This window comes from Nicotiana tomentosiformis, chromosome 1 (genome assembly GCF_000390325.3).
Source record: "Nicotiana tomentosiformis chromosome 1, ASM39032v3, whole genome shotgun sequence".
NCBI lineage: Eukaryota > Viridiplantae > Streptophyta > Magnoliopsida > Solanales > Solanaceae > Nicotiana > Nicotiana tomentosiformis.
In genome coordinates, this window is record NC_090812.1 from 123,291,825 (window position 1) to 123,309,715 (window position 17,891).

General features: G+C 36.3%; 1 protein-coding gene across 2 annotated transcripts; it reads left to right on the forward strand.

Annotated features, from left to right (window-relative positions):
* Window positions 1–7,922: 7,922 nt before the first annotated feature.
* On the forward strand, window positions 7,923–11,463 carry LOC104091936 (probably inactive leucine-rich repeat receptor-like protein kinase At5g48380). 2 transcript variants are annotated; one of them, XM_009597380.3, is made up of 3 exons: window positions 7,923–8,080; window positions 8,829–9,807; window positions 10,103–11,463. In XM_009597380.3, the coding sequence occupies exons 2-3, from the start codon at window positions 8,944–8,946 to the stop codon at window positions 11,117–11,119; spliced, it is 1,881 nt and encodes a 626-aa protein (XP_009595675.1). In that variant the 5' UTR covers window positions 7,923–8,080; window positions 8,829–8,943; the 3' UTR covers window positions 11,120–11,463. The 2 variants fall into 2 exon arrangements, with proteins under 2 accessions (XP_009595675.1, XP_009595674.1); XM_009597379.4 differs by having other exon boundaries at window positions 7,928–8,408.
* Window positions 11,464–17,891: the final 6,428 nt, after the last annotated feature.

The following is a 17,891-nucleotide window of genomic DNA, read 5'->3' on the forward strand; positions in this document are numbered from 1 at the left end:
TGCCGTGCGAGTGACATAGACAAAGTCAAACTCAGTGAGCAAGATTTTTCACTTCGCTAATCTTCCAGTTGGCATCAGCTTCTGTAATATATATTTCAGGGGATCTATTCTGGTTATGAGGTAAGTTGTGTAAGCTAGCAAATAATGTCTTAGCTTCTGAGTAACCCAAGTTAGGGCTCAACAGGTCGTCTCCAACAGAGTGTACTTGACCTCATAACTTGTGACCTTCTTGCTCAAATAATAGATTGCTTGTTCTCTCTTCCCGATCACATCATGTTGCCCAGGACACAACAGAAAGAATTTTCCAAGACCGTCAAGTATAAGAACAAAGGTCTTCCTGGTTCGGGCGCAACTAACACATGCGGATTTGATAGATATTCTTTGATCTTATCAAAAGCTTCTTGGTATTCATCCGTCCATTAATTGCTGCATCTTTCTTTAACAACTTGAATATGGGCTCACAAGTGGTAATGAGTTGAGTAATGAACCTGCTAATGTAATTCAATCTTCCGAGCATACTCATGACCTCTTTCTTGCTCTTCGGAGGCGATAATTTATATACATTATCAATGTATATAAATTCAATCTTACTTTATGCCTGGCTTATATCTCCTATATTCTTTTATAGTTACTTGATATATACCATCGGAACCTAATTTTATATGTTTAGTAGAGGTTGACTCGTTATAAGTGATTTCTGAATCTTGTTGGATTTTAACTGACTGTTTAGATGGAAAAAGGTTAACAAAGAAAAAGGAAAAGAAAAGCTTAATATCAACGTTTTCATTCTTGGATGCTAATCTAATTAACTTTTTAAGGTTTGAGGTTCCCGTTGAGAATGGATTTGCAGGATTTAGAATATTAATCTTAGGGATCAAAATAGGTTTTGACTAGTTGTAATTTTTTAGATTCATAACTCTCACTTATCCTAAAATAACTCCTATTTTCTCCTTAAATACTTCACATTTTGTCTTAGAGACCTCCTTTCATTTTTAGAGGCTATAAAAATTTTCAGAAAGACTTAGAAAACACTTGCAAGTTAGTACCAAGAGCATCTGAAGAGTTTCTGGCACTACCCAAAGAGAGTATTGCCAAATTGTTACGACCCAAAATCCCACCAAGTCGTTATGACACCTAACATAACCCGTTAGGTAAGACAAATAAAAATTAATACAACTCGAATGAAAGATCATCAATAATCAATAAATAAGATGGTTGAATTCCATATAATATCCCAAGGATTGGTAATACAAGTCATGAGTTACTAAGATTAAGAATACAACTCTAGTCCGAATAAAAAATGCAACATTTATTTGAAGTTTACATAAACAGAAATATAAGTCCTACATTACCGTGAACAAGTGGTTGTTTACATCTGAAACACTGGTACATACTCAGTGCTAGCTTTCGTCATCCACATCAGGTCAACTCCAAAATCTGCACGCAAGGTGCAGAAGTGTAGTATGAGTACAACCGACCTCATGTACTCAGTAAGTATCAAAACTAATCTCGGTGAAGTAGCGACGAGGTTTCAAGTGAAAAGATACTCACTTTACTTAACATGTGCAACCAAAAGCATATATATATGCACACAGTAACGGTACCAAAATCTAAGCATGAAGTACAGTCAGGGCCATCGGTGCACATAGAGAAGATATGCATAAGCATCATAAACCAACTAACAGTTCAGCATATAGAGAAGATACACTTTTGATATCAAATAACTCGCCAACAATTGCATATAGATATGATATGTACAGGTTTCATACTAGTTTAACATCAGCATATAAGGAAGATAAGCAAGCCAAGTTACACAGGTTAACATATAGAAAAGATATGTAATGTAAATCAATCCTTCAATCAAAGCTGTATATAGAGAGAATATGCATGAAATATCAAATAACCATCATAGTTTCATTTAGAGAAGATATGCATGAGTAAACAAGTTAAGTTATAACAACAACAACAACAACCCAGTATAATCCCACTAGTGGGGTCTGGGGAGAGTAGTTTGTACGCAGACCTTACCCCTACCCTAGGGTAGAGAGGCTGTTTCCGATAGACCCTCGGCTCCCTCCCTCCAAGAACTATCCACCTTGCTCTTGGGGTGACTCGAACTCACAACCTCTTGGTTGGAAGTGGATGGTGCTCACCACTAGAGCAACCCACTAAACAAGTCAAGTTACACAAATTAACATATATGTACCATGAATCATTTCATCAAATAAAGCAGCATATAGAGAAGATATACATAAAGGGCATGCATATATTCCGGAGCTAGTATATAGAGAAGATATGCGGTAAAAATCATGTATACATCTAAGGAGTTTGCATATAGAGAAGATATACAAAATCCAGCCACTAATTAGTTTTTCATAATCGGCGTGTACGTTATCAAAGGAGAAACATGAGAGGACGCCCCTTGGGAGATGGATCCTTATCCACACGCTGCATGGATAATTCACGTGCCATATCTATACCCATAGCACAAACAACTCACGTTCCATAACCATAACCATCGCACGGACAACTCACGTGCTATAATAACTCAACCTACAGATACCAGACGCATGTTGTCAATCCAGTCCATCACACAGAAAACATATACAAAGAACACATATATACAAACAACATGCATCAAATCATATACTCATGGACCGAGGAAAATAGCATGTTAAGGTGTATGCATGTACAAAGTATACAATTACGACTCAGATTAGGCGGATACGCCATACAATAGAGAATATCTTGTTCAAACAGGAAATAAACACCTACGCATGATCTATAGCATGATTCAAGAGGTTCACGTAATTGTACAAACATAATAAGCATGATAATAGGAAGTACAATATCCAAAACAAGACATGATATAGCCTAAAGACTACTCCGGTCATGCATCATATATAGCACCCGCATATATGCTCATCACCTCGCATATGTGTCGTTTTTCAAACATTCTAAATAAAACAAATAAGGTCATATCCTAAGGGTTGTTCTCTCACAATAATATTAGACAAGATACTTACCTCATCCAGGCTAGCCTACAACCTCAAATCATGTGAAAACCTCGTTCTTGCCCTCCAATCATGCAAATCCAAGCCAATCATCAAACAATACTATAGGAAGAAATCTTAATCTATAAAGCTTTGATCTTTGAAGAATTTCCAAAAGGTCAATAAAAGTCAACCCGAGCCCTTGTGCCCAGAATCTGAAATCAATACCAAATCTAGATGACTTATAATCTGTCTAGTCCAAATATGTAGTTAGATTCCAAAATTGAGTCCAAATCGGTGAGCAAATCACCAACATACACCCTCTTAAGTTGTGAATAAAAATTCCAAATTTCTCTTTCAAATTTCATACTTCAAGTGTATAAATCCATGAGGAAATAATATATATAATTAAAATCAAGTAGGAATCACTTACCCTCAAAATCATGGTGAAAATCCCTTCCAAAATCGTCTCTTACCGAGCTGCAATACTCAAAATAGGAAAAATGAGCATAACTTGGGAAAATATACCTCTGCCAGGCATCCTCGCACCTGTGCTCACTAAGCCGTAGGTGCGACGTTGTTTCTATGAACTCCCAACCACAAGCCAACCTCGCTTCTGCGATAAAGTCTCCGCAGAAGCAGTGCCACAGGTGCGACTAGCCTTCCGCATCTGCGGTTCCTGAGCTGACAAAACCTTGCATCTGCCACCCATCTTTCGCAGATACGGCGCCGCATATACGACAAATGTTTTGCATCCACGACATTCTCCCAGCATGACCAACATGTGCTTATGCGCACACTGCACCGCATATGCGACTTTGCATCTTTGCAACCTCTCTCACAGGTGCGATGCACCAGTACCAAAAATGACAAGCAACACCAAAATGGTCCGGAGCCATCCCGAAACACACGTAGGACTCCTAGTAACCTGTCCAAACAAACCAAAAGTCCAAATACCTAATTCTAACTTGTCCAAATTCTCAAAATACCATGACTAACGTTAAAACCACGAATCGAAGAACAAAATCCATCTCTTAACTTTCAAACTTCGTCGAACGCATCCGAATCACACTTGAACATTCTAGATCATAATCACACTTTGCACACCAGTTCCAGTTAACTAAATGAATCTATCTAAGTTCTTAAATGTAACACCCCAAAAAATTTTGAAGTGCTTAAGCGCTATAAAGAAAGTTGATATGCGTTAATTATATTATTTTGTGTGCAGACAAGGACTATTATATGAATGATATCAATTGATCATGATAATATATGTATGAGGTATATTACGAATGGTTTATGGTCTAAGAAGAGCCCTAAGGCTAAGTCAAGTTGAAAATTTTATGATGCGATAAAGTTTCAAGTGAGTTCGCACAAGACTTAAATTCAAACGAGCATAACTCTCTTGATATGAAGATTTATATGATGTATTACCTATCAAAAGAAAGGTCTATGTGTCTAGTTTCTAACTCTTTAAACCTGTCATCATTTGAACATTCCTAAAAGAAGTTATGACTAAATTACCAAAGGCTGGCAGAATGCGATTCTGTGACCAATTCTACGATCGCAGAAGTGGTTATGCGACCGCAAAATGGTCGCAGACCTGGCCAGTGCAGCCCAGTTTTGGGCATCGATTCTGCGATGCATTGTGGGACCCGCATACCCATTCCTCGGTCCATTATGCGACCTCAGACTTGATTTCGGAGGGTTAATTTTTTTATTTTCATAACCCGAATCCAATTTGATAAATAAGCTTTGGGGCTTATTTTGGGGCAATCATCTGAGGCTTTTTAAAGAGAAGTAAGAGTGTTCTAGAGAGAGAAAGTAGATGAAGTATTTTGTTCATCAAGATCTTGCTCAAGATTTGAAATCCAACAAGAAAATCTCACAAGATCTTCACCTAAGAGGTAAGATTCAAACCCCTAGTCTTCAATTTCGAGTTTGGGTTAAAAGATGAGTGATTAGGAGTATGATTCTTGGGTGTAAGTGTATTATTTATATATGTTTGTACTAATAAGGTTTGTGGAAAGATTGTTGAGCTCAAATGGGTAAAGATTGGGTGGTAGAATTAAGGAAATCTTGTAGAAGAACCTTGTAGCCAAATTTACACACCTAGTATTTGATAAATTGCTCAAATAAGTTGAAACCATGAATATCTTCCTAATTATGGTTCAATTTTGTTATGTCTCAAAATATATTGGGATTGCTAGAATTTTCGAAACGTTGTAGTAATTTAAGAAAAGCTCAAAGCGAGGTATGTTGGCTAAACTTCTTTCCTAGAATTGAATTCGATGATGTTCTTGTAAGTCCCGAGTTATCCTTTATATATTAACTATTCTGAATAATCTTTATGTTGAAAGGTATATGTTGAAAATGTATTCCGGATGATCTTATCATATGATGTTATCCTTCGGGAATGTGGTCAAAGCATGAGTTGGATATAAAAATGTTATGACTCCAAGTAGTATTTCAAGTGAAGGCTATTATGCCAAATTGTGTAAAAAGTCTCAATGTGCCTAAGACTCTTAATTGCTCATAGGTGTACTAAAAGTCGTGATTAGAGATTCTTTGTTGTCGATAATCTATAAAGGTGCTTGAAAGTGAAAGTAGTGAGTTGGGGATATATAGTGTAGACACCATGCCAATGATGAAATTATGATTGTGGCCAATAGCGCCAATGAAATGAAATGATGTGTGAAATATTATGAAATAAGCCTTGATTCAATTATTCCAAATTGACTCCAAAAATAGAATTATCCAAAAGCTTATATACTCAAGTCATGTCCAAATGTGGTTGTTCTAACTAATGCAACACTTTGTAAGTATTCCAATGTGTTTTAAGCTGTTATATATTTATGAGTTGTAATTGTGTATTGCCCTTTTGGGGAAAGGTACTTTAAGAATATTCTATACGTTGGTGTTTATGATAATGAACCTTGAAAGTGATGAAATAAAAGTATGGAATATGAGATACGGCTACCGTGCCATGAATGAAGAATAATATGTATAGCAAAAAGGAGCCAATGAAATGATAATGTTGTAAGTAGTTGGAAGTACTAATAAAGTGATAGTATGAATATGAAATGTGGTCGTTTGCCTAAATGAGAATTATGAAGTGTTGTATGTCCCAATGGTTTCGACTATACTTGTATGCTTTTGAAATAATGTATGTAAATGACCTCGATGTTAAGTCATCAAGAATCATGATCTTAGCTAATGACCTCAAGATGTCAAGTGGGTAAATAACGAGATGATAGGGAGATGTCCTATGCTAAAATGATCAGGAACCTTAAGAAAAGCAATTGGCTCATGTGCCACTGAAATTGACTTATTGATTCACCATGCATGTGCTAATGCAATGAGCTATGTTTCTCTATGATGAGCATAATAATATGTATGAAACCTATGGACTTTGCATTTGCTCATGGCTCGTAGAACCTAGAGCTCTGATACTAATTTGTCACGACCCAAAATCCCACCAAGTCGTGAGGGCACCTAACCCAATTCGCTTGGTAAGACAAATAATAATTAACACAACTCGAATAAAAGATCATCAATAATCAATAAATAAGATGGTCGAATTCCATACAATATCTCAGGAATTAGTAGTACAAGTTATGAGCGACTAAGATTAAGAATACAACTTTGGTACAAAGAATAGATACAACGCTTGTTCGAAGTTTACATAAGCAGTAATATAAGTCCTACATTACCATGAACAAGTGGTAGTGTACATCTGGAACGCTGGTACATCATCAATGCTAGCCTTCGTCATCCACAATAGCTTATCTCCAAAATTTGCACGCAAGATGCAGAAGTGTAGTATGAAATACAACCGATACCATGTACTCAGTAAGTATCGAAACTAACCTCGGTAAAGTAGTGACGATGTTTCAACTCAAAAGATACTCACTTTGCTTAACCTGTACAGTTCAAAAGCATAAACACATACACAGTAATAGTAACGAAATCTAAGCATGAAATACAACAAGGCCATCAATGCACATAAAGGAGATATGCATAAGCATCATAAACCAACTAATAGTTCAGCATATGAAGAAGATACACATTTGATATCAAATAGCTCGTCAACAATGGCATATAAAGAAGATATGCACAGATTTCGTACCAATTTAAAAAAATATAAATCTTTATCTTTTGTGCCACGTCACATAACAAGCTACATTCATACCTACCATTTAAGACATAACAACCTAAAATATAGAGAATAAAAGGAACTTTAATATAAAAGCAATCTAACAAATTTGATTAGCTTGGGTTTTAGAAATCAGAACGTCGAGATACATTTGAAGTTAAATTACTATATGATTACCTAATGAACCCTGGAGCAGACTGTCAGCTTAGAGTTCATGTTTACTTTAACAATCTAAATGAAATATGTTGAAATTTTTTGACGCTAGAATAATGAAAATAACATATACATTGACACGAAAAAGTAGAAAGGGAAGAAGGAGAAGATTAAGGATGGACCAGCAATCTCAAAAATGAGCTATTGAACTTATGATACTTATCATTAATTGGACATGTGTGAAAATGGTCAAAAATAAAAAGATATTTTTTGGTTAAAATATTATTTGATAAGAACTTACAAACTTGATTAATTTAGATTTACAATGCAAGCTTATTTCAGGGAGAAGCCTCATATAAGAAGTTTCTTCATTCCCATGACTCCAACCGAATTGAGGATATCGAGATTCTTTACATCCCAACACACTTCTAGGTTGTTAAAAAAATATACCTTGAAAAGTCAATAGTCATTTATATTTTCCTTTATTTTCAACTTTACAATTTAATTGTTAGTTTTATCAATATTTTATTTTTTTAACTTTACAATTAAACTGTAGTAATTTTCTTAATTCTTGGAAAGCTTTACGGAAAATAAAATGGAAAAAAAAAGTCACGAGCCAATTAGATTGTTTCATTTTCTGCAAAGTGGAGGGCACTGGGCAATGACATCCTCTTCTCTTCTCTCTTTGACCCATCTAACTAAAATTCTACTTCGCTGAAGCTTCCTTTTGATTAACCCTCTAGATCCGTCATTTCATACTACCTCAATTCCCACGACAGTAACTACTCTATATATTCCTTTATGTGGTCTTCTTTTAATATTTTAAGCTAGTAGTTTGTTTCATATTGGTCAGTTTAAGTAACTGCTTCTCTTTAATTTATCTTATTGGGCTGCTTTAAATACTTTGAACAAGGACTGAGGAATCTTGGTCTTTGTCATGATCAGATAGGAAGCTCTGAGTTTTTCTAGAAATTGAATTTTATTTGTTAATTCCTCCATTTTTAAAAACATTTCTGGGTTCTTTGAGCCTTGTGTGTTATATCAAGTGGTTTTTTTTCCTCCTTGAAGCTGTGAGCTTTTGTGCTTGTGCTAGTGGAGAAGATCAGGTAAACTATTTTTCTTCATATGGTTAGTTTTCGTGGGGGTTGTATTCTCTGAAACGGGCTCGAATAGAACTGAATAGATATTGTGATTCACCAAATAGATTGGGATTGAGGCCTAGTTATTGTAGTAGTCTTTCGATATTGCTTGCTTACTTGCTATTGCCTTTTTTTTTACCTGTTGACTGTCTTCTGCCTCTTTTCTTTTCTTTTTCCCTTTTGTTTGAATAGGAGGTTTGTTATGATTCATATACTTGTAGCTGCTTATCCTTGAAGATATTTTATACTTTATGTGAGTGACTTTTCTTGGTTGGCATGTTCTTACTTGCTCTCTGATGCATGTCGTGTGGTCTATGAGAAACAACTGTCTGCTTGTAAATGACTTGCTCCCTTCAGTTCTTGATATTTTCCTTCAATATTTTGCAGATTGCTGGATTCTGCTCAGGAAAATTAGATTTATTCCTCAGCAGACATCAAATGCTTTAGGATTTGCATACTAGACTATAGAGACCTTAAAATAGGCCATTATGTTGATGCAACTATGAATGGGCCGTTCAAAAAGATGGTGTCAAATTGTGGAGCCCTTACCATTCCTGCTGCTACTTTGATCTATCTGCTCTTGAGTTGCACCGTCTGCTGTGCTCTTCAAAGTGACATTGATTGTCTGAAATCCATTAGAAGTTCGTTGGAAGACACATCCAATATCTTAGCTTCTTCATGGAATTTCAATAATCAGACTGAAGGTTTTATCTGCAAATTTACTGGGATTGAGTGTTGGCATCCTGATGAGAACAGGGTTCTGAGTATCCGTCTTCCAGACATGGGCCTCAAGGGCGAGTTCCCACGTGGTATTCAGAAATGCTCATCTTTAACATTATTGGATCTTTCAAACAACAAGCTCAATGGAAGTATTCCGTCTAATATCTCCAAAGTTATAGGTTTCGTGGTGAACCTTGATCTATCCTCCAACCTACTATCGGGAGAAATCCCTGTGAATCTAGCAAATTGCTCTTATCTGAATGTCCTTAAACTCGATAACAACTGGTTAAGAGGTCAAATTCCTCCCGAGATTGGCCTGCTTGGTCGACTGAAGACGTTTAGTGTAGCAAACAATCAATTGACTGGGCCAGTTCCAAACTTTATAAATGCAACTTTTCCTGTTGAGAGTTATGCCAATAATCAAGGACTGTGTGGAAATCCTTTGCCTGTCTGCCGGCGTCCTGCAAAGAAAACTCCTATTGGACTCATTGCTGGTGTAACGATTGGTGTGGTGACTGTAGGTATTGCCGCCGTGGCCGTCGGTTTGTTCTTTTATCTAAGAAGGGTGTCCAAGAAGAAAAAAAAGGACGACGATCCTGAGGGGAATAAATGGGCAAAGAGTATTAAGGGCGCCAAAGCAATCAAGGTAAGGAGTTTCTACGTGGCAAATTATTATAAGTTCTCTCTTCGTTTTTATTCCTTGTCAAGCAAATGATTTTTTCTCTTGCTAGGACTGCAGAACAGTTTTTTCTTCTCATTTGCTCACTTGTAAATATGGTTTCAGTACAACCTATGTACTGTTTTTATTTATATATATATACAAAATATGTTACCATCTTAAAAAGAATGATTTTTTCACTTGCTCCAGTCTGATTTTTCAATCATTCTAGTTAATACCTCGGTTCTGATGGTTTAGCATTTGGTTTCCTTTTGGGGTTCAGCTTTCAATGTTTGAGAAGTCTGTTTCAAAAATGAGACTAAGTGATCTCATGAAGGCGAGTGACAACTTCAGCAAAAATAATATTATTGGATCAGGAAGAACAGGAGCTGTCTACAGGGCAGTACTTGATGATGGCACTTCTCTTATGGTTAAGAGGTTGCAGAATACTCAACATTCGGAAAAAGAATTTGTTTCTGAGATGGCTACTTTGGGAAATGTAAAGCACCGTAACTTGGTTCCTCTTCTGGGGTTTTGCGCGGCTAAGAAAGAAAAGCTGTTGGTTTACAAGGACATGCCAAATGGTAACCTGCATGATAAGTTACATTTGGTTAGTGAAGGGGACAGAGTTCTAGAGTGGCCTTTGAGAATGAAAATCGGCATTGGAGCAGCCAAAGGATTTGCGTGGCTCCACCACAATTGCAATCCTCGTATTATCCACAGAAACATTAGTTCTAAATGCATCTTATTGGATGTGGAATTTGAGCCAAGAATATCGGATTTTGGACTTGCTCGGCTCATGAATCCAATTGACACTCATTTGAGTACTTTTGTCAATGGAGAATTTGGGGACATGGGTTATGTCGCTCCAGAGTACTTGCGAACTCTTGTGGCTACACCAAAAGGTGACGTCTATAGCTTCGGTGTTGTACTTCTTGAGTTGGTAACGGGTGAGAGGCCTACTTACGTGACCAAAGCTCCTGAGAGTTTTAAGGGAAATTTGGTGGAGTGGATCACACATCTCTCGGGTGAATCTATGCTTCAAGATGCAATTGACCGTTCATTGCCTGGAAAAGGTTATGATGATGAGGTCTTCCAGGTTCTTAAAGTTGCTTGTCGATGTGTATTGTCTGCACATAAGGAGAGACCCTCAATGTTTGAAGTGTACCAGCTGCTGAGAGCCATAGGAGAACGATATAATTTCACTACAGAAAATGATATTTTGATGCTTTCGGAGACTGATGATGGTTTTCAGCTGGAGGAACTCATTGTTGCCCAAGATGTAAAAGAGGCTTTATAGTAGAATCAGTCCTATGTAATTGTTAGATTTCTGTTCTATTGTATTATCTTTTATCCTATACAAGTACCACATTCAATATACAGACCATTCTACTGAAAGTCCCATCTTTGTAAGACTGTAAGACTTACTCCATTTGTTTTGGGAGGAGGGCCAAGAATGGTTGGGGTTTTGGGGGGGGGGGGGAGAATTTTTTTTTTCTCCTGCTTTTTCTAGAAGGATACTTAGTGTAAATATGTAACTGCGATGTATTGATCTTCATATTCTAGGAACAAGTGTGTAGCAGTCAGTCTCTCGCAATCTATTACAGAAAATCGATAGTGTAGTGACACTATCTTGGTGTGATATTACTGAAGTTTTTTCTACTTATATTCATTGTTTACTTTTTTTAGCCATATATATAGATTATACATTGATTATACACATAAAATACCTAAATTATGCATGAATTATACCTTTACCGGCTATTTTTAATTTAAGTGATCGGGTAGGCAGCTATTTGGGTTAATTCTTCAAAAAAAAAAATAAGCCTGTTATTTTTCCCGGACCTGTAAAATTTAGGACCAAATATCACTTGCTTTTCCTCTTTATTCCCCTTTTCGTTTTCTCCTTTTCCTCTTTAAAAAGGTGAAATAAAAAGGTATTATCTGCCTTTTAAAATTTGTATCCAAATTGACAAATAATACGATAGCAAACTTTTCTTTTAAAATTTGTTTCTAGATTCATGGGGTGTAATATCACCAAATACAAATAACTATGCCTTAGCCCTAAACAAGGTGGGATCAACTATAGTAGAAATGACGTGAGATAATCACTTTTTAACATGGTATTTAAATTTTATCCAGTATTTTTAATGCTGAGCAAAAATAGCCACTACTCTATTAAAATTAATAGGAAAAGACATTTTTGCCCTTTCTTCATGAGTGCTGTGTAAATATTAAGGACATGGTGTCCTTAACATTTACACTGCACACATAAAGTTAAGGACGCCATGCCCTTAACATTTACACTGCACACATGAAGTTAAGGACGCCATGTCCTTAACATTTACACTGCACATATGAAGTTACGGACACGATATCCTAAAGTTTAATAACCGAAGGTGCAAATACAGGACATTTTGTCCTTAATATTTACATAACATTCATGAAGTTAAGGATACCATGTCCTTAATATTCACACAACACCCATATCTAGCACTGGGGCATTTTCGTCCGGGCGGGTAAAAATTTATTAAGCACCGGCTAAAGAGTAAATATATTTTAAACAATGACTAAAGAGTAAAGACATCTCTAATTAGTGGCTAACTGTGTACTTCCCCCTCAACTATATGGGTCTTCAGTCACAAATGAGGCTTTCCAATTAAATTCATTCAAGCCGATATTTTACAAAATAAAGAATCTAAATAAAAAGTATTATGTTATGAAAATAATTATAATATGGATGTATTACTCCGCTATAGATAATCTTCCTAAAAAAGATTATCCGTTTGATACTCTATTGAAGTTTATCTACAAGCAGCTGATGCAGGCAGGTTGCAAGCAACTCAATGAAATGATTTACAACAGCTTCTTATTAAACAGGCAGGTTGCAAGCAGCTCATGTAGACATCTTACAACCAGCTCAAGAAAAGCCTCGCAGCTACTTCCTGAAAAGCCTCGCAACTGCTTCCTTTTTTTTTTATAAATAGAGGATTTTTCAATTCATTATGTACATCGATTTGAAGTTGAACAATATATCGGTTTCTCTCTATACTTGTCTTTACATTACAGTCTTTATTTTATAACACGTTATCAGCACGAGACTCTGCCATCTAGAGCAAATACTTTGAAAGTATCAGAGGTATGAACTTTCTTTTTTTAAATAATGTCAAATCTTTCTAAACTTGAATTTATAGCCCTGGATATATCGGACAAAAGTTACACGTCTTAGGTGCTTGATGCTGAAATTCATATTGATGCGATGGGTCTTGCAGACACCATCAAGGAAAAAAATCAAGCATCAAACCAAGACTGTGCCAAAAAAATGATATTCCTATGCCATCACCTCGATGAAGGCTTGAAAATGGAATATCTCACTATTAAAGATCCAGTCATACTGTGAAATAATTTAAAAAATAGATATGACCACCTGAAGATGATCGTTCTTCCACAAATACGTTATAATTGGACTCACCTAAGGCTACAAGATTTTAAATCTATCAGTGAGTATAATTCTTCTATGTTCAGAATTATTTCCCAATTAAAAATATGTGATGATAATATTACTGATCATGATATGTTGGAGAAAACTTTCATCACTTTTCATGCCTCGAATATAGTCCTGCAGCAGCAATATCGATATATGGGATTCAAAAAGTATTCTGAACTTATCTCACATCTTCTTGTAGCCGAGCAACATAATGGGCTATTAATAAAAAATCACGAAAGCCGGCCTACTGGTTCTTGTCCATTCTCTGAAGTGAATGAGACGAACTTCCACCAAGCTAAGCATGGAAGAGGACGTGGCCCCAGCCGTGGTCGGGGAAGAAACTCTAGTCATGGTAATAATAATGCACCAAAGAACCCTCCTCACCACCAGTAGTGAAAAAGGAAGGAACAAAAGCATAAAGCGGTGGAAACAGCAAAGGCAGAAAATGCATGCTATAGATGTGGAGGAAAAGGGCACTGGTCACGTACCTGTCGTATACCAAAGCACCTGGTTGAGCTTTATCAAGCCTCCCTAAAGAAGACAGAGAAAAATGCTGAAGCAAATTTTATTTCTGAAGATAATTTAGAGTTCATGCATTTGGATGTAGCTGATTACTTTGTACTCCCAGAAGGAGAAACAAGTCATGTGATCGGTGATGAATCTGCAGAAATATAATTATTTTAATTTATGTTGATTGTAGATACTATGGTTATGTAATTGTTGTATATAAATAAAAGTTATGCTTTGATAATGTTGTTTACTATCATATTTATTTTGTTTATGTCATTTTGAAAAATATGGATAATCCTCAAATTATGTTTGGATCAAAGACCAATCATGAAGATATTTGTGTAATTGATAGTGGAACAACTCATGCCATATTTAAAGATCAGTAATACTTTTCTTATTTGCATAAGGAAAAAGCAAGTGTTTCAACAATTTCTGGTAATATAAGTTTGATTGAAGGCTCCGGAAGAGCCACTATATTTATGTCTAAGGGAACAAAATTTATAATAGACAATGCATTAGTCTCCTCCAAGTCCCGAAGAAACTTGTTGAGTTTTATACATATCCGCCGAAATGGGTATCATGTTGAGACGATATATGAAATGAATATGGAATATCTTTATATTACAAAGAATGTTTCTGGCCAGAAGTGCATTGTAGAAAAGTTACCAACTTTATCTTCTGACTTATACTATTCAAAGAATAGTACAGTTGAAGCACACTCTATCGTAAACCAGAAGTTTACTGATTCAAATATTTTTGTGCTTTGGCATGGCCGTTTGGGCCATCCAGGATCAATAATGATGAGATGAATTACTGAAAATTCTAGTGGGCATCCATTAAAGAATCTGAAGATTCTTACAAATAATGAATTTTCTTGTGATGTTTGTTATCAAGGCAAAATGATCACTAGACCATCACCAATGAAGGTTGGCATTGAATCCCCTGCCTTTTTAGAACGTATACATAGGGATATATGTGGACCTATTCACCCACCAAGTGGGTTGTTTAGATATTTTATGGTCCTAATAGATGCATCTTCAAGATGGTCGCATGTGTGCCTACTATCATCTCACAACCTGGCGTTTGCAAAGCTATTAGCCTAAATAATTCGATTAAGGGCACAATTCCCAGATTATCTTATAAAGGCTATTCGCCTTGATAATGCTGGAGAATTCTCATCTCAAGCTTTTGATGATTATTGTCTATCAGTTGGGATAAAAATTGAATATCCTGTAGCTTATGTTCATACTCAAAATGGCCTTGCAAAGTCATTTATTAAACGCATGCAATTGATAGCAAGACCACTACTTATGAAAGCAAAATTGCCCACTACTGTTTGGGGCTATGCTATCTTGGATGCATCATCACTTATCCGTCTCAGACCAACACATTATAATAAATATTCTCCGCCACAATTAGTTTTTGGTCATGAACCAGATATTTTCCATCTACGAATTTTTGGATGTGCTATATATGTGCTAGTAGCACCACCACAGAGCAATAAGATAGGCCCACAAAGAAGGTTAGGAATATATGTTGGGTTTGAATCACCCTCTATTATTCACTATCTTGAACCATTGATGGGAGATTTATTTACTGCTCGATTTGCAGATTGTTAGTTTGATGAAATAAATTTCTCACAATTAGGGGAGAGAAAAAGGAAATCAAAAGAGAAATTGTGTGAAAAATTTCATCATTATCTCTTTTTGATCCACATACCCCTATATGTAATCAGGAGGTCCAGAAGATTATCCATTTATAAAATATAGCAAATCAAATGCGAGATGCGTTTACTGATTTAAAAAGGATAACTAAGTCACATATCCCTGCAGAGAATGTGCCTATCCGAATTGATGTCCCAGCAGGACCATCTACTAGAATGAGAGTTAGTGAACCTAAAGCACGCCTGAAGCGTAGTAGGCCTTTGGGTTCTAAGAGTAGAAATCCTCGAAAAAGAAAATCGACAAATGATCAAAATGATACTATAAAGGGATTTCCTGAAGAGACCCAAGATCTGATTAATTCTGAGATTCCTAAAGAAATCAATGAACCCGAGACTCAAGTGAGCGAGGAACTGTTAATAAGTTCTACTAGTGATGGGATTTATTTAAATCGATCTGAAATAGTAGTGGATAATATTTTTGCATATAATATTGCACTTAACATTATGCAAGATAGTGAGTATTTTGAACCCCGATCTGTCGAAGAATGTCGACAAAGATCTGATTGGCCAAAATGGCAAGGGGTAATTCAATCAGAATTGAACGCACTTGCTAAAAGAGAGGTCTTTGGACCAGTAGTCCAAACACCTACTGGTATAAAATCAGTTGGTCATAAATGGGTTTTTGTGCGAAAAAGGAATGACAAAAAAGAAGTCGAAAGATATAAGGCTCACCTTGTCGCACAAGGATTCTCACAACGACTTAGAGTCAATTATAAAGGAACATATTCACCCGTTATGGATGCCATAACATTTCGATATCTCATCAGTTTAACCTTACGTGAAAGGCTTGAAGTACATCTGATGGATATAGTTACAACTTATCTGTACGGGTCACTTGATAATGAGATTTACATGAAAATCCCTAAAGGATTTAAAATGCCTGAAGCAAATTCAAAATCTCGAGAAATGTATTCAATCAGATTACAAAGATCTTTGTACGGTTTAAAGCAATCTGGGCGCATGTGGTATAATCGCCTTAGTGAATATTTGTTGAAAGTGGGTTACATAAATGATGTTATTTGTCCATGTATTTTTATAAAGAAAATGTCATGAGAATTTTTTATACTTGTTGTTTATGTTGATGACATAAATCTTGTTGGAACTCTAGAAGATCTCCAAAAGGCAATTGAATATCTTAAGAAAAAATTTGAGATGAAAGATCTTGGAAAGACAAAACTTTGTCATGGTCTGCAAATTGAACATTTAGCAGACGGGATCTTTATACATCAATCTGCCTATACAAAAAGGGTCTTAAAATACTTTTATATGGACAAAGTGTACCCATTGAGTACATCAATGGCTGTTCGATCACTTGAAATGAATAAAGACCCGTTCTATCCTCCAGAAGAGGATGAGGATGTAACGACCCGATCGGTCGTTTTGAATATTATAACCTCGTTCCCCCATTTACTGCTCAATTTATATCTTGAAATTGATTTATGACTTATCGGGTTAGTTGGTTCGGGTCCGAAAGTAACTCAGAGTGAAATGAGATACTTAGTCTTATAATTAAAAATTTAAGTTAGAAAAGTGGATTGGATATGGACCTATGTGTAAACTACCTCAGATTTGAATTTTTATGATTCCAATAGCTCCGTATGGTGATTTTGGGCTTAGGAGCGTGTCCGGAATATTATTTGGAAGTCCGTAGAGGAATTAGGCTTAAAATGCCGAAAGTTTAATTTTTGAGAAGTTTGACCGGGGAGGGGGGGGTTGACTTTTTGATATCGGGGTCAGAATCCGATTCTGAAAATTGAAATACCTCTTTTATGTCATTTATGACTTGTGTGCGAAATTTGAGATCAATCAGACATGATTTGATAGGTTCCGGAGTCATTTGTAGAAATTAAAAATTTCAAAGTTCATTAGGCTTGAATTGGGGTGTAATTCATAATTTTAGCGTCGTTTGAGGTGATTTGAGGATTCGACTAAGTCCGTATGATATTTTAAGACTTGTTGGTATATTTGGTCGAGGTCCCGAGGGGCTCGGGTGAGTTTTGGATGGTTAACAGATCAAAAAATTGGACTTGAATAGCTGCTGGAATTTTCTGATATCTGATAATGTTTTCCTTCTACGCGATCGCGTGAATGCGTTTGCGATCGCGTAGGCTTATTTGGTCAGTAGGGGGTTTTTGTCCTATGCAATCGCGTGGGGATATCTGTGATCACATAGGGTTAATTGAGGCAGTGGCATTTTGTGCTTCGCGATCGCGTGAAGCGGGATGCGATCGCGTAGCTCTGGAGTTCTGTGACTCGCGAACGCGTGACGAAGGTCGCATTCGCGTAGAGTAAGTGGAGCGGAGTAGAAGTCACGCGTTTTGTGCTTCGCAATCGCGTGGACTAGTCCGCGAT

Bases quoted from the DNA above. Each gene is read 5' to 3' on its own strand.
- LOC104091936 (XM_009597380.3), top strand. From the start codon at position 8,944: ATGAATGGGCCGTTCAAAAAGATGGTGTCAAATTGTGGAGCCCTTACC. The intron at 9,808-10,102 runs GTAAGGAGTTTC...TTTGGGGTTCAG, and splicing joins AGGGCGCCAAAGCAATCAAG to CTTTCAATGTTTGAGAAGTC.